The sequence below is a fragment of the Canis aureus genome, chromosome 16 (assembly GCF_053574225.1).
Source record: "Canis aureus isolate CA01 chromosome 16, VMU_Caureus_v.1.0, whole genome shotgun sequence".
NCBI classification, from domain to species: Eukaryota; Metazoa; Chordata; class Mammalia; order Carnivora; family Canidae; genus Canis; species Canis aureus.
In genome coordinates, this window is record NC_135626.1 from 7493226 (window position 1) to 7510509 (window position 17284).

At 53.1% G+C, this 17284-nt stretch overlaps 1 protein-coding gene across 8 annotated transcripts in view; it reads left to right on the forward strand.

Moving 5' to 3' along the window:
* Positions 1-17284, forward strand: part of HMCN2 (hemicentin 2) — a 147134-nt gene that overhangs the window by 21747 nt on the left and 108103 nt on the right. For all 8 annotated transcript variants that reach the window (XM_077851058.1, XM_077851061.1, XM_077851064.1 and 5 more), the window contains exons 5-13: positions 5180-5351; positions 5986-6092; positions 7193-7313; positions 9018-9281; positions 11929-12073; positions 12513-12634; positions 14882-15154; positions 16263-16404; positions 16914-17041. In XM_077851058.1, coding sequence (XP_077707184.1) covers positions 5180-5351; positions 5986-6092; positions 7193-7313; positions 9018-9281; positions 11929-12073; positions 12513-12634; positions 14882-15154; positions 16263-16404; positions 16914-17041 — 1474 coding nt within the window. The remainder of the gene's footprint in view (positions 1-5179; positions 5352-5985; positions 6093-7192; positions 7314-9017; positions 9282-11928; positions 12074-12512; positions 12635-14881; positions 15155-16262; positions 16405-16913; positions 17042-17284) is intronic.

Here is a 17284-nt window from a genome sequence, read left to right on the forward strand (position 1 = left end):
GTCCTTTTACAGTCCAAGTGTGTCCGGTGTGGTAGGAGCGACATATTCTATGTTCCCTCTTCCCTTCAAGTCCCGCTCACTGCGCACCTGCTGCTGGCTGGTGCCGTCTCAGGTGCTGGGCACAGAGACGGAATCTATCTAGGTTAGGTCTCAGGGCTTTTGAGCTTTCACTTTTTTCCAGTTGTGGCCTTGGCCCTTTGGGTTTCCAGGGTAATGAAAGCAAGGTGAGGCTCCCCTCCTCTTGGTGGGGGCAATTTGGAGTTTTTGCCATCCTTCAATGGACGGGGGAGGGAGGCACCATGGCCCCTTGGGAGGGAGCCTAGGCTTAGCTAGGTCTAAGACCTGACCCCCGTGCCCAAGCACAGCATCATGTCTCCCCACCCCCTCCCTGTCTGGCTTAGACACAACTCAAGGGACTGTTGCTGTTCCCAGCAGAGTGGGCTGGAATTGCTGGGCAAACCCCCTCATTCTGCAGCCGTCCCTGATCCCGGGAGGTCTGTTCTGGGAGCCCGGACCCTTCCCCGTCTAGCACCAACCCATACAAATGTGCCAAATTGCCTGGATTCTGCACATCAACTAGGAGAAAGATGAAGCACCTTTCTAGACAGTAAGTGGGGGTGGGGGAGGCAGGGAGGGCTGCCCAGGTGGTTCTAATTAACGGATCAGGAGGCACTGGTCCTGGAGATAAAGTCATCCTGGACGCTTCCAGGAAGGAGGTATCGTGGTAGAGGGTTAGGGCCCCATGCCACCTTCGGACCCCAGCCCTGCCACCTGCCTGCAGCGTGACCTTGAACATGGCACTTGACTTCTCTGGGCCTCTGCTTCCTCCTGTGCACAGTGGGGTCAAGAGAGCCCCTGCCTAGTGAGCCGAGGTAACCGGTAGGCACCAGGAAGCCGTTGGTAAGACTTCCTAATGGCTGTAACTCTAGCCCCTTGCTTTGGTGGTAGCCCAGAACCCATGCCTGGCTCCAGTGAAGCCCCCTGAAGAGTAGGGACTCTCTCCTGACGGGTTCTCAGAATCTGAGTGCCCAGTGGCTCCAGCCAGCTGGGGTGGTGTTCTCTCTTCATCACTGCCCGCCGAGCATCCTGATCCAGGCCCCACAATCTGGCCCCTACTTTCTGCTCTGAGGCCCTATGGGCCCCCTGGCCTCTCCTCTCCGCATCCTCGGCCGCCCTGGCTGTCAAGTGTCCGGGGAGGAGCCTCGGGGGATGATTTATCTGCCGTGACCGGCCGAGCGGCAGCCATCTGGCCAGGGTAGCAGCGCCAGATTCTTTCATTCCTTCCCTATCGGTGACAGAGCGATGAGCCCCTTTGCAGCGCTGGCTCGCAGGCCCCCAGTCCCGCTAACATCTGGAAGCCATTGTTTCCGCCAAGTAAACACTGAGCTTGCCTGATGAAGGCTCTCTGCTCAGAAGGTTCCCTACATTCCGCTCCAAGCCCTGAGGGTATTGTAGGGTCTGGGAAGCCTTATCTGCAGGCCTGGACCTATAGGAGGTCTGGCCTTGCTGTGGACAAGACTGTCAGCACCCCCAGCTCCCCCCCAACCCCCCGGGCAGTGATGTGCTTCCGGGGCAGACCCCATGGGCACGCAGCCTCCTTGTGGGGTCACTGGCATTGTGCTGTGCCTGAGCCTTCTCTGTGGTTCAGTAGCCTGCACTCCTGGGCATCGTCCCCCTGTCGGAACATATTAGGACAAGTCTGTAATGACAGTTGCAACACAACAGTGGGTATGATTTCTCTGCGTCATTGTCAGCTGGTGCTGCCACTGCCTCCCAGCAGCTTTACCCAGTTGTGATTTCCTCATGACCCCTGATGAGGCCTGGCCCTGGGGCGAAGAGGACAGTGACCATGGAGCTGTGGCTTTGCTGTGGGGGCGGCTGCCTCACCTCGCCAGCTTCTGTCTGCCTCTCCAGCTGGGAGCCTTGGCTGCTGCTTCCCCCAGCCAGCCCCCGTGTGCAGGAAGAATGTTTTCGAGAGAAACGTTACTTAGAAAGCTAGGCAAAAAAGAGAAGAAAGCAGTAGCTCCAAGCATAGAAACAAGTGAGTTTTCAGAATACAGGATTCTTACCCTGTGGTAACTGAAATCTAGCCATCAAATCTAGGCACCAACCTTCCAGCTTGGGCTGAACAAAACCCGGTCACTTTTTAAATCTTGGGCAGTTCTTTCAATTCCTGTCTTTTCCTGTTCTCTTTCGTGGAGGATCGCACGGTAGGACTATGATTCAGAGCGAGGATGGCCAATATGCAGCACGCGAGACGCTACTTTCTAATCCTGTATCCGTGGCAGACATTACTCATCAATCACAGAACGTTTTCCTCACTGGGGCTGAATGCAGCTTCGAATTTTATCAGATGGGTTTCCAGGAGGCTGCTTCCAGATGATTGGGATTGGCCAGCCACAGGACCCCTCTGTGGTTGTTAAGGGGGTATACGTTAAAGTCATGGGGACTTTTCCTTAAAAATATTACTGTGAAAGATGTTAAAGAAAGGTAAGAAGAACCTATGTCCCAACTAGACTCAGCAGTTACTTTCCCCCATCTGGTTTATTTCTCCCATTCTGTCTTATCCATAAATAATTCAGTGTGAATTTTTTAAAAAATATGATCTTGGACATAATCCACAATATCCTCAAATAAAATGAAGAGTACTTCACTGTTAACATCCAACGCCAAGTTCATATTCAAATTTCCCTAATTGTCCTCAATATGTCTTTCGTAATAGTTTTTGTCAAATCAGGATTTAATCAGGGGCTGTGCATTTCATTTGGTTGTTATGTCTGTTAAGTCCTCTTACATCTGGAGCCTTCTACACTTTTTTCTCTGCCACTAACTTATTGAAGAGGCATTAATTGTACAATGTCTTGGGTTCTGGATTCATCTGATTGTTTCTTTATGGTGTCATTGATTTGCTTCTTTCCCCCATGTATTTCCCCTAACCTGGCAGTTAGCTCTAAGGGACTGATTAATGGAGGCCAGTGTTTGGGGCAGAAATATATTATGGTTGGTGCTGTGTGTCTTTTCTGTTGCATCACACCAGGACTAAGTCACGTCTAATTGTGCTGCTATTCCTGACGATAGATTTGGTTCCTGGCTTAGGGTGGTGACAGCCAGCTCTCTGCGTTGTAGGGCCACGTTTTTCCCTTTATGGCTTAAGTGGTCCATGGGGGTAATGCTGCGGCTCTACCTGGACATCCAGTGCCCCATCCACTTTCATCTAATGGTTGTGGCATCTGTGGGGGATGCTTCTCTGAAACAGTGATTTCAATGGGGGTTGCAAAATGATCTCCTAATTGCATCATCTCTTTCATATTTACTAGTGGGCTTTCTTCCATGAAGAAGAGCTCTTGGTCCCCAAAAAGGATGACTTGGTTTTTTTGAAGCGCGCACACACACACACACACACCTATTGAAAAGGCAGGGACCATACTTAAATCTTTCTCTTTAATGAAGAAGTTGCCTTCATGGGTGGCAAGTAAGGTTTTATCATTTTGAATTTTGCTTTTCTTTTTTGAGTATTATTATGGGCACTCGGATTCTTTTTTTTTTTTTCAAATATTTTATTCATGAGAGACACAGAGAGGCAGAGACATAGGCAGAGGGACAAGCAGGCTCCCTTGCCTGACCCTGGGATCATGACCTGAGCCAAAGGCAGATGCTCAACCACTGAGCCACCCAGGCACACAGATTCTATGATTACATTTCAGTTAAGGTCATTGTTCTTTGGGGGCTCTGGCTTCCCCAGATTTAGTTCATGGGAGCTCCCTCAGCCTGGTCCCTGTGTCCTTTTGCTATGTCCCATTCATCTTTGAGAACTTCCTTGCTTTATGGAATTGCTAGTTGTCTCAGGCTTATCTTGTAAATCGCCTGCTCCGGACCTGGAACCAGCCATTTCCCCAAACCGTCCTAGTGGGGAATGGTATTCAGAAACCACTGGGTTATAAATTCATTTGGAATGAATTTGTATATAAATAAAATACTTGCAACTCTCCCTTACACTTGGCTGTAAGAACAAATCTTGGTTCAGCAAGCATTAACATCTTTACTTCTTTGCTTTATCCTGCAAGACACATAAAACAGTTTCACAAGCATGATCCTTTGTGCCAACTCAAAGCTACCAAGGAAGAATTTCTTTGCAGTTCTTTCTGTCCGCACGCAGAGTGCCTTCCACTGGGAAAGTATAGTTGAAAGCCTGGGTGTTCAACTCACTAAGCACTCTTCTTTTCTCTCTGTGGTTACGGTGCTGATTTGCTGTACAGCGAGGTTCGTGTTTCATTTTGTTTTGTTCGAGAAGCATTCTGTGAAAGCCTTAAAGTAACTTGGCCTGGAAGGAGCCCCCTCCTTGTCCTCTTTCCTGCTCTTCTTACTGGAGACTGGGAGGCATGGCTGGTACAAGGGGGAATTGGGGGTGGAACTGAGTGAAGTGTCTGTCAGGTGAATCTGATGGCCCTGCAGGAACACACACAGTGAACAAATGCTTCCTGAACACCCTCTCTGTGCCAGCCACTGGGCTCAGGGCACAGGAGGGGGTCTCTGCCGTCATGGGGGTCCCAGACCAGAGGGGATGAGAGAGAGAGAGAGAGAGAGAGCAGGGGGAGAGGGAGAGGGAGAGGGAGAAGGAGACTACCCCGCCCCCCAAGCAGGGAACCTGACATCAATCCCTGAACCCTGAGATCACCACCTGAGCCAAAGGCAGGGGAAACAGATCAGGAAGAGATTCTATCTTTGCAGTGGACCCTCTCGGTCCTGCTAAGAGAGCTTGGCACCCTGGCAGCAGTGTGGTCTGAGGGCCCACAGGGATGAGGGTGAATGATACTGTTCTGGGGGGACATTCCAGATCTCCAGGTTTCATCTGTGTGTAGCAGGCTTCTAGAAGGCTTCCTGGAGGAAGTAACAGGTGCCATAGAAATTGGCCCTTCCCTCCCAGCTGCCTCAGTTCAGGTGTCAAAGCTCCCAGCCCACAGGTCAGGAAGGTCATGGTGTGTGAATTGGCCATGGTGTAGGGCCCGTGGGAGTGGGGTGGCCTTAGGTGACCTGAAAGCCTATATGCTGCCTAAAACCCAGGGGAGGGTGGGGGGACTGGATTCTGCTGGCAACCTATTACGGATCTGCCTCCAGAGGGTCAGTTATAAGCAAGACCACAGGCACCTGCTGCCATCAGCTCCTCACATCTGCCTCCCAGGTGCTGAAGTGGGTAGAATCAGCAGTCCAGACTTCCAAGGTGCACCTGCTGTCCACGGACCACAAGGAGGAGGGCGAGCACACGTGGAGGATCCCCTTGGACCCCAGCCTGAAGGAAGTCACCATCTCCCTGAGTGGCCCGGGTCCCCAGATCGAAGTCCGAGACCCACTGGGTATGTGCATCTGAGGACTGGCCTCTTCTTTGACCCCGGGGCTGAGCTGGGAGTTGAGGACAGGACAACGAGAGAGGCCCCAGGGTGGCAGGGGGTTTGGACATAAAGCTCTAGGAGCAAGGCGGGGAATGCCAAGTGCAGGGCAGAGAGGGTGCTCATGGCGAGTGAGGAAGCAGGGAGGCTTGTTAGCAGCCAAGCGAGGGGAATTAAGGTAACGACCGTCCCTGGGACACGAGGCTCCTATGGAGTCTTCCCCATATTCTCTCAGCAAATCCCTACTGGGCCTAGCAGGTCAGTCGGAGCAAGAATTAGAGGCATGCCACTGAGATGGGAAACTAGGGTGGAGTGACTTAGGTGGTTCTCACCTGGGGTCAGTGTGATTAGGACCCAGTCACCCGGCCTCATAGTGCCCTGAGGATGTCATGAGTCCCCAGGTACAGCCCACACCGGGAGCTGGGCAAGGGTGGCGTGCAGAAGAATGTGAAGGGCCGAGCACCACCAAAGGCCTCTGGCCACTTCCTCTGGGAAGCCCGAGGCTGGTATTTGGAGGATTGTAGGTTCCTGGGGACAGGGTAGGGCCTCTCTCATGGCCAGGAAAGGATTGGGGACTAAGAAATCCTTGGGGGCTCCACAGGGAGGATCCTCCAGAAGGACGAGGGCCTCAACGTGCTCCTCAACATCCCTGACTCTGCCAAGGTTGTCGCCTTTAAGCCTGAGCATCCCGGCCTGTGGTCCATCAAGGTAGGAGGCTCTGGTTCCCAGGGAGGGGGATCGGTTTCACCAGGTAGAGACCCTGTCTCCTTCCTGCCTGTCCTGGGGAGCCTGGGCCCTGGGAAGCTGAGGGCTGGAGCCTGGATGGTGATGTGGACATATCAATAGACTCAAAGGGTCAGGAACAGAGGAGGACTATCCTGCCTTCCACCAGTGAGAGGAAGTAGAGTGATTTGGGGTTAATTAGGGAATTTAAAAAATATATTTATTCATGAGAGACACACAGAGAGAGGCAGAGACACAGGCAGAGGGGGAAGCAGGCTCCCCCTAAGAAGCCTGATGTGACTTGATCCCAGGACCCTGAGCCAAAGGCAGATGCTCAACCACTGAGCTACCTAGGCATCCCTAATCAGGCAACTTCTAAGAAGGAGTTGGAGAAACAGCTTGAGTCTCCAGATGTGGATGACTAATCTGGCTTGAGGTTCAGAAACCCATCCTGTGAAGAATGAACAAAAGAAGCAAGGGAGACCTTGAGGGAAGGATGGCTTAGAGGGACAGGCCTGGCACAGGGTGGGGGTTCTGCTCTAATCTGCAAGGTGCTGGGGTCAGGGACTGGGGGTAAGCTGGGCTCCTGGCAGAGTGTCCTGGGATGGGGCAGGCTGCTGCCTTGGAAGGGTGTGAGGTCCTGCTGGTGGGGCAGACATTTGAAGAGCACCTGCTAGGTGCCAGGCCCTCGGCTGGTGTAGATGCTACAGGCGAAAGGGCAACATGGGCCCCTACACTTCAGTGTCAGCATTTTTGAGCCAAGAGTTCTCATGCCAGTGGGGAAGGCAAGGCAGGGATTAAACATGCAGGAGGCAGATGAGACCATGGGTGTTGGGGGGGCAGCTGGAAAGGCACAGCAGCTTCAAGAGTCCCAGTCAGGGCAGTGTCATACCTGGGGCCTCTTCTACTGCATTTGGGGAGCCTAGTGCTGGGCCCCCGGGGAGCAGGGTAGTTGCCTGCGTGCCTGCAAGGGTGGGAGATTCCAGCTGCTGGCACTGGGGGCTGGGCAGGGAGGCCACCTTCTGCCCTGGAGCTGAGGTGCTGGAGTCGGGCACCCTGGTGATGTGGGTTTGGGCCCATGCTAGGTCTATAGCAGTGGTCGCCATTCAGTGAGGATCACAGGTGTCAGCAACATCGACTTCCGCGCCGGTTTCTCCACCCAGCCTTCTCTGGACCTCAATCACACCATTGAGTGGCCCCTGCAAGGTACAGTGCTCCTGACCCCGGGGGTGATGCAGAGCTGCTTTCTGGAGAGGAGGGGCTTGCTTTTGGGAGGTGGGGGAACCTTGGGGGTCAGGCTATGAGTGTGTGGCTAGAATGGGCCCTGCAGAGGCTGGTGGGGTTTGGGAGCCTAGGGGGATGTTGGAGTTGGAGGTACAAGGCCAGTTTTCTGGTTAGAAGCTGCCCACTGGGATCTGGGGTTGCCTGTGTGCCCCATCATGGTTCCATCTGGAGAAGGTTGGGCTCCAGAGCAGGCAGGGGCTTTTGGCCCAGGTTGCCAGAGTTCCATGCCAGAAAATACCATCTGGTGGCCAGATCAGGGGTCCCAATTTATAGTTTGGGAAGTATGATCCCTCACCATGGGGCCATTCAGAGGATTTTGCTGGGACCAGCTCAGAAGGGAGATGGGCAGGGAACTAGACCAGCTCAGGCTAACTCTGGACTAGTGACCGGTGACCAAAATGGTAAATACCAGATTCTTAGAGCTTTCAAGCATGTATTTTGTCTAACATTTGGCATCCTTGTCAGCCCTCAGTTCTGTGCCAGGACTAGCAGTAACATCTTCAAAGTGAAAAGGGGCTGCTTGCTTATTTAGTGCTTGTTTTTCCCAGTAGCGGGAAGGGAGTGAGGCAGGGAAACTTTGTTCCTCTTCTAGAGCCAGGAGAGAAAATAATCCTAAAGGCAGTGCTTGACAACTGGGGAGTCCCTAGGGCCAGTCCTCAGTGGAAGAGGGGGAAGGGAAGCTATGTGGGATCTTCTTTGGTTTCTTCTTTTGAAAAAGATGTGGGTCTGAGACAGTTTTTTAAAAAGGGGAGAGAAAAACAGCAAACAGCAGTTGGCACTTGGCTTCAGTGCAGGGGCATCAGAGAGTGGGGGAGGCTGTGGTTAACTGGAGTGGTTGCCCCACCAGGGGGAGTGTGCCCTTTGCTGATTGTTGCAACATGAGGATGGGGTCCAGCCCTGACACACATCTTTTTCAAAGGAATCTGGACTTCCAGATTTTTATATGCCCTTTCCATATTGTTCCATGTTTCTTCAAAAAAAAATGTAATGCCTTTGATGGATCATACCAACCACACCCTCAGTTCCCTGGTTTATGATCTCTAAGACAAAAAAATAATTGTTTGAAAAAGGAAAGACCTTAACCATGTTCCCAAATCAACTAGGGGAATTATGAAACCCGACTCTAGTTCTCTATTTTCTGGACTAATGCGAAAAGCCCATTTTTAATAAGACAGAAAAGAAGATCAATGGGAAGCTGAACAGAGGAGAGAGGATAGGCAGGAGTCAGAGTTCCCAGACTAGCATGTGCCTCACCTAGGCTGGTCCCAGAGCCTGCCTGATGACACCAACCCCAGAGTTAATAGGGGATGGGTGGAGTGGAGAGAAATGCCCTCTCCGAGGTCTACTCCCCGAGAGCCCAGGCCGGAGATGGGCGGTGATGTGGCCGTGGGAAGCCATAGTTTGGATGGACAGTGGCGTTTCAGGACCACGGACAGTAGCAGGCCCCCTCTGTCTCTCCATCCCCAGCAGTAGTTGGCACAGGGACAAGAAGGTGAGGGAGCCTGGAGGTAGGAGGGCCAAGCAGCCTGGGGTCCTGACTGTGGCCTGAGGGTCTCTTCTTGTTTGGGGAGGTTCAGGGAGCCTGGGCAGACGCCCGGAACTTCTTCCTAACCCTTCTCTCTGCAGGGGTGCCCATCTCCCTGGTGATCAATTCCACGGGCCTGCAGGCACCCGGCCACCTAGACTCAGTGGAGCTTTCACACAGCTCAGGACGGTCCCTCCTGAATTTGCCCACGCAACCCCTCTCCAATGGATCCACCTATCAGCTGTGGGGCGGACCGCCTTTCCACGCCCCCCAGGAGCGCTTCTACCTCAAGGTGAAGGGCAAAGACCACGAGGGGAATCCCCTTCTCCGTGTCTCTGGAGTTTCCTACAGCGGGGTGGCCCCAGGCAAGTGATTGGCTCTTACCACTCCCAGCAACCTGGCTCACTGGGAGACCCAGTTCTTCCTGGAAACCTTTTCTGATTGGATGAGATTAGGAAATGTTCATTAAACTTTGATGAGCAGCAAGCTCTGCAATGCATGTTGCTAAATACTGATATGCTTCAGATGTGGCAATCAGGTCAAGGATTTAGTACAAAGCCATCCATCTGTCCCTCCACCCATGCATCCACGCATCCACTCACCCATCCATCTGTCCATTCACCCACTCATGGATCCAAACATCCATCCATTCATCAGTCTATTCATCCATCCACCATCCATCACTTGTCCATGCATCCATCCATCCAAATATATGTCCACTTACCCCCTCGTGCATGCATGCATCCATCCAGATACCCATCTAGCATTCATTTTGTGCCAGTCATGGTGCTAGACACTGTAGGCACAGCGGTGGCGGCGGTGGTGGTGGTGGGGTGGGACAGGGCAGTGAGTATGGGTATGCTCTTCCATAATAATAATCATAATCGTGGTAATACTAACCTACTCACCATTTTGAGCGCCTCTCATGGGACAGTCCTGAGCCAAGCACCTGCCACACATTAGCTCACTGAGTGCTTATATTTCTGAGGTGTGTCCCCATTTTAGAAATGAAGAAGCTGAGGCTGCCTAATTCACAGGGTTGCCCTGAGAGTTCCATCAGCTAATACACATAACAAGACATCTCTTGGGTGCCCTGAGGCTGTGCCCAGGATGGGTGTGTTGTGGGCCAGGGCCCTCACATGTGGCTGCTGCTGTTATTCTTATGCCATTGTGGGCACAGGTCATTTTGTGGTCCTGTCTTTCATTATGTGTGGCTTCTGCTCGTCTCCTTGGGTCTCACGTCCAGGTCAGAAGCTCCCAGAGCACAGGGCTGAGTTTTTGGCTCTCCAGGTCTGCCTCTGGTCCTGGCCAGGGATATCTGAGTTTACCAGCCAGCAGCCTCCTTGTTGGGCTTTGTTCCATTCTCCTACTCAGTCCCCCCTTTCTCAAGGTAGTGGCCTGGGGGGAGCTCACAGAGGTGGATGTCCCTGACACCACATCTTCTTTGCTGGGGATCTCTTGACAAGGGAACAAGGGGCAGACTCCTGTCTACTTCAAGCAGGGATGCAGGGAGTGCACTCAGGTGCCCACAGTGAGGTGGAGGACTTTGAGAACCCAAGTAGGGCAGGGTGGGGGCACTGGGGACCCCTTCTCTCAGCCTCCGGCCTCCACTCCTCTGCTATGGTCCCTGGGCCCCTCTTCCCTTGGCTTTTATAACCTCGAGAAGGAATTTTCAGAAAAGAATTTCAGCAGAGGCAGTAACAGCCTCTGTTTCTCTCTCTCTCCTGTTCTTTCAGATGAATCCAAGGGTTTGGGGTTTAGCTCAGGCTTGTGTTCTTCATCTCAGCTCTAGATTAAAAAGTGTGTGTGTGTGTGTGTGTGTGTGTGTGTGTGTGTGTTGGTGAGGCTGGGAGAAGGGAGGTGGTTTGGGGTTTTGTTTCCTTCCCCATCTTCTAGGTCTGGGAAGCTGGGAGTCTGGCCGAGAGCAGGGGCTCTGGGTTTGGAGACATGGCGGGTGGCAGGGCTGGGCCTCGGGTCCCTGGGCCCATTGAACTCATGGAAAATGGAGCCCGAGCCGGCCTCACAGAGGCTTCCAGGGTGTGTGGGTGAGTGGTGGCTGCTTTGCACACAGCTGAGGACGTGGCTGGATGGTCCGACATCCCTCTCCCCTGGGATGTGGCAGGGAGCCTGCAGCATGATGTCACCCACCGCCCTCCCGCCCCCAGCTCTGGGCTCGGAGGACGTCTGGTATTGTCTCACCCACGGAGCATCTCTGGTGGGGATGGGGGGAAGCGGGGAGGGCAGGACGAGAGCTGAGCATACGCCCGCCATCCCTCAGCGAGGCCCCAACAGCATTGACCCTGCGGGGGAGTTCTCAGACCTTCCCCCTGAAGTGGTTCCAATAGCCAAGGAGAGAGAATGTCTCACCCCAGGAGCAGGGAGAGGTGTGGGGGGTTGTCTCACAGGGCCCCCGCGGGGCTCATCACAAACTGAGATTTCATTGAAGTGTCTTATCTTAAAAATGCGTGTGAACTTTGCGTTCACAGCCATGCTCTAGCTTTGCTTATTTTTTAAAGAAAGGCTTTCTTCCAACATCCTTGGGTGAAACTGACTGTCCAGGCAGATGAGAGGCCTGGAAGCCTGGAGAGCCCAGTCTGGGGAGCATTTCATCAGATGTCAGGACTGTTCTGACTTCCACGTCCTGGGCAGTGGAGAAGGTGGTGGCGCAGACTGGTCCGTCTTGGCTGGTCTTCCTGCAAACCACAGGAAATACAGGAGCTCATCCCAAGGGAGCTTGCCATGCCATGTGCATGTGCCAAGTACTTCCCATGCCCTGCCTCTCACCAACTCCCCAGACGGCCTGGTGACGTCAGTGCCAGGATTAGGCCCATTTTATAGAGGTGGAAACTGAGTTTACAGGGGTAAAGCAACCTGTTCTTGGTGACCACCAAATGGCAGGGCCAGGGATGGAATCCTGGCCCCCTGGCTCAGCCCTGCAGTCTCTGCATCACTGACAAGGGCAGGCTGTGGGGGCTACAGGAAGGGGTCCTTACTGCTGGGCCCTGCCTGCAGGTGCACCCCTGGTCAGCATGCCCCCTAGGATCCATGGCTACCTGCACCAGCCCCTGCTGGTCTCCTGCTCTGTGCACAGCACCCTTCCCTTCCGGCTACAGCTGCGGCGGAATGGAGCCAGACTGGGCGAGGAGAGGCACTTTCAGTGAGTGGATGCTGGCCACAAAGTATTCCCAGCCCTGGGGGTCTGAGGGGAATGGGTGGCAGGAGAAGGACCATGGTCTTGGTCATATTGTTCCCCTGGGCACCTTGCTGCATGGCCCGGGATGGGGGAGTGTGGTCTGCAAAGCTCCCACTGCTGCTGTGGTCCTCCTTAGCTTCTGAAACACTCAGTCCATGCAGGGCCCAGCTCTATGGTGTCAGGGCAGGAAGGACTCTCTGAGGCCCTCCCCCTCCTGGATGAAAGTCAAGGGCTCAGTGACGGAAAGGGACTTGCTCAAAGTCACATAGAGCTGGCTGACTCTTCTTACCAAGTCTCCAAGAGGATTTGTCCCCTCTGGACCAGGTTTAGGGGCTGGACGAGGCTGGGGGACCCTGGCTGAGGTCAGTGGGATTGCGTGCTTTCAGCTGTTCTGTATTTGCAGAGTATCGGGAAACAGCAGCTGGGAGATTCCACGGGCCTCCAAGACCGAGGAGGGGGTGTATGAGTGCACGGCAGTCAGCAGGGCTGGGACCGGACGAGCAAAGGCCCAGATTGTTGTCACAGGTCTGTCCTTTCGGGCCCGTCCTTGTATACCCTCCCTACCCCCTTCATGATTTTTCCCTCCCCGGGTGTCTCCATCTGTGGGGGAGCCTGCCAGCCAGCTGCTGAGGACTGTCCATCACCCAGAGTCCACTGCCCACACTGCCACCTGCCTCCTGGCGCCCCATTTGGGCCATCACCCAGGAATGTCCTGTGGATCTTAGATGGAGGAAGGTGGAGAAGCCCAGCTAGGGTCATGCTCTTGTCCGCTAGGCCCTTTCTGGGCCACCATCCATATGGAAGTCCCCCCACCCTTAATGCTTCCTGGTCCCTGCCAGGATGGCACCATCCAGCTCAAGAAGATTGAAGATGCCACAGACAGTCTCAAAATGAAATAGGCTCTGTTTATTTATTTTTAAAGATTTTATCTATTTAATTGACAGAGAGAGAGAGAGAGAGAACAAGCAGGGGGAGCAGCAGAGGGAGAGAGAGAAACAGGCTTCCCGCTGAGCAGGGAGCCCGATGTGGGACTTGATCCCAGGATCCTGGGATCGTGACCTGAACTGAAGACAGATACTTAACCAACTGAGCCACCCAGGCGCCCCGGTTCTGTTTTTTAACTCAGAAATCTAAACTGTCTTGAAAAGAAGAAACGGAGCCCTAGAAACATGGAAATACTAGCCAGTCTGCAGCCTCTAATCTCACACACACTCACCGTGCTCCTTGCAGGAAGGTTAGGGGAGTACAGACAGGCAAAAGAAGACCCAGATAACCTGTAGCCTTACTCTAGAGACGACCTTAGTATTATACATACGGACACATATGACAACCTGGCTTTTTATCATCTAACAGTATAATGTGTCTGTGAACATGCTTCTATGGAATGGATGAATTTTTACTTTTTTTTTTTTAAAGAAAAACCCAATTTTTTAAAAGATTTTATTTATTTATTCATGATAGACAGAGAGAGAGAGAGAGAGAAAGAGAGACTGGCAGAGACACAGGCAGAGGGAGAAGCAGGCTCCATGCAGGGAGCCCGATGCGGGACTTGATCCCGGGACTCCAGGATCACGCCCTGGGCCAAAAGCAGATGCTAAACCAGGGCAAGAGCCACCCAGGGATCCCCACTTTTTTTTGTTTTTTTTATTAAATTTTTTTAAAAATTATTTATTTATTTGGGGGATGGGAGGGACAGAAGGAGAGAGAGAGAGACAGAATTCCAAGCAGATGCCCCATGTGGGGCTTGATCTCACCACCCTGAGATCACAACCTGAGCCGAGATCAAGAGTTGGCTGCTTAACTAACTGAGCCACCCAGGCGCCCCATGTTTTTCCTTTTTAGAAGTGATAAGGATAGAAAAAGAGAGCAGTATAAGGAAATGTGCACACCCAGTCTATAAAAATTATTAATCACTAAAATTTTGCCATATTTGCTTTCTCGTTCTCTGGCTAAACTATTTTAGACTAAGTTGTAGGCATCCTGATGTTTCAGGATTTATCTCTCTCTCTCTTTTTAGAAAGTAGATTTTCCCATATAATAAAGATTTTTATGATCACGCCTAATAAAATGAACAGTAATACCTTAATGCTATTTAGTTTGGCTGTAGTCAGACTTTCTCATTTGCCCCAGAATAGTATTTCTGGCTGGTTTCTACAATATCAGTTTTCGGGGCTGTGAAGCTCACATGCTCTTTGGGACATCAGGTCACTGGCACGTGTGGGCCAGCGTGGATCCAGCTTCTTCCTTGCCAGTTCTCAGGCCCACATCCCTGTAGATGGTCTCTGATCGTGTCACTTATGCCTTTTTCCTATCACAACAGTGTTTTTCTTAGCTCTTGCCTGCTCTGGGGGCAGTGGCCTCAGTGCTATGTTTTGGCTGTGTTGTATCCCTGCTATTTGCACAGAGAATAACTCTGGACTCATTACTGTTTCCCCCCCTAAGGGTGACTTCCAAGGCTCTGTCCCCCAGGGTGGAATTACTGGCTGACGGGGTGAGAAGAGTGGTGTAGATCTTGTTACATATCGCACTTGGCTGTCGTGTGAAAAGCACGCACACACCACGCAGCCCTCGCCGGGTGTGCGATGCCAACGGAGAATTGAGGGGAACGGGCCCTCCCTAAGGGTGCACCATCCCAGGATGGTGAGCAGATGTTCTTCACTGCTCTGCTGGCCACCGGGTCCTAAAGTGTCCATTACAGGGCGGGCCTCTGGTGGCAGGAACCCCCCGCCTGTGTCAACCCCTCTGCATCACTCTTCTATTTTGTCCCTTCAGACCCCCCGCCGCAGCTCATCCCCGCCCCCAACATCACCGTGTCCCCGGGGGAGACCGCCATCCTGTCCTGCCAGGTCCTGAGTGCGGTCCCCTACAACCTGACGTGGATCCGGGACTGGCGAGTCCTGGCGGCCTCAACAGGCAGAGTCACCCAGCTAGCCGACCTGTCCCTGGAGGTCAGCCGCATCACCCCCAGTGACGGTGGGCGGTACCAGTGCATGGCCAGCAATGCCAATGGGGTCACGAGGGCGTCCATCTGGCTCCTGGTGCAAGGTGAGGCTCTGCCTTCACTGCTGGCTGTCCTTCCAATTTAACCCAGTCCCTAGCGCTGATCCCCGGAGCCTGCCCATCCGCGCCTCTGCCCAGGCATCACGTCTGGCAGGCAGCCTTTGTCCTGTCAGTGTCTTCTGAATGTTCAGAGAAAGAGGACTCTATAGCCTCCTAGCATAGGTTTAGTGTTTCTCACTGTTGGAAAGTTCACCCTGATATTTGGCCTAAATTTCTAGTGCTATAGGCCAAGCCGGTTTCACTGTGTCCTGTATTTCCCATGTCGTGGAGCACCTCCGTTGGCCCTACCCCCTATATGTAGGGCAGGGATGGAATCCGGGAAACTTCTGGAAGTCCAGATACCACAATGTGCTTGGCAGGGGATGGGTGGCAGTGACCAGATTTTGGGGGCGGGGGCACAGAGAAGGCTGTGGAAAGAGCATCCATCTGGGATTTTCAGGACCTGGGTGTTGCCTTGGGTCCACCCAGGATTTAGACAGATCCTTCTCTCTGGGCTATTTCCCCAAATGTCAAAGTGAGCATGTTGGGACAACTGTTCTCTCTTCCGCCAGCAACTCTTGGTTGGTTGCCTAGAGTGTGTTGAGAAGGATTCTGAGGCCCTATCTAGGCCCTGCCATGTCCATTAGTTATGTCTGCCACTGATATGGGAGGGGCCTGCTTACCTTTTCTAGATGAGTTGGCTAGTGGGGTCTGTTTGAGTCTGACTAGCCTATTATACTGTGAATTGAACCTGAGTTTGGGGCCAATACTCAGGCAGGCCTTAGGGTCCACCCAGGGCCACTGGAGATGACAGTTGTCCCCAGCCCTGGCATCTGCCTATCTGCCTAAGCCTCCCCAAGATGCTGAGCCCAGAGCAAAATCCCAGGGAGCTTGAGGCTCTCCCAGAGGCATTGGGAAATCCACCTTGTGCCTGGTCAGCCCCAGTTCTCAGGAAAGCCACTCCTAGGGATTCAGGCCCTTTGGGGCCACCTTTGCTTCCCGCATCTGGCCCATCTGTGACTTTGGGGTTGGAGAGGAGGCTGGAGCTGGGCTCCTGGGACAGCATGGCTGCTCCGACAGGCTCTTTCCCACCTGTCCCCTCTTGATACTGCAGAGGCCCCACAGGTCAGCATCCACACCCAGTCCCAGCACTTCTCCCAGGGAATGGAGGTGAGAGTGAGCTGCTCGGCCTCTGGGTACCCCACACCCCACATCTCCTGGAACCATGAGGGTCATGCTCTGCAAGAGGATAGCAGGTAAGGGGCCCAGGACAAGGGGCTCTGGGGGTGGGGGCAGAAGGACTGGGTGAACAAGGACTCCTGGGGGTACGCCTCTGGGCCTCCATCTTTTTACCTGTAAATGGAGTGGGGGTGGTGCGGAGCAGGGAGAGGGTAGTATTTGCCTTGCCTTCTTCCTGGGATCATTTGAAACTCAGGAGCAAGATCACTTTGGAAATATAACGGTACCTTGTAGGAGCTCAGGAGTCAGGAGTTATACTAGAATCCAACAGACCTGTTTTTGCCACTCGGGCTGTGTGACCTTGGGCAAATCGCGTTACTTCTCTGAGCCTCATGAATTAAAAAGGACGATCTATGTAAAGTTCTGAGCACACAGCCAGGCACAGGGCAGGCGGTCCATATAAAATGGTGGTCACTAGTGATGTCATTAATTAATTTGTTATTGATGATGACTGAGGTAGTCCTCATGTGACCTGACCTGACCAGCCCCTTGCTGCTCAATGTGTTGTTTTTTGGCATGACTCCAGAATTCATGTGGATGCCCAGGGAACCCTGATCATTCAGGGTGTGGCCCCAGAGGATGCTGGGAATTACAGCTGCCAGGCTGTTAATGAGGTCGGCACAGACGAGGAGACCGTCACCCTCTACTATACAGGTACTTGGGCCCCGGGCATCTCAGAAGAGCCTCTTCTCTTCTCTTTCTCTTTCTCTCTCTCTCTCCCTCCTTCCCATCCACAAATGCTTGTTGAGCATCTACTATGTGCCAGGCACTCAGGGGTACAGCCGTGACACAGGGTCCCTGCCCAGGTGAAGCTTATAGTCTAATGAGGAGGCACAAAACAAACAGGCAAACAGTGGTACTTTCAGAGGGTCCTCTGAGAGCATAGGGCAGGGTGAC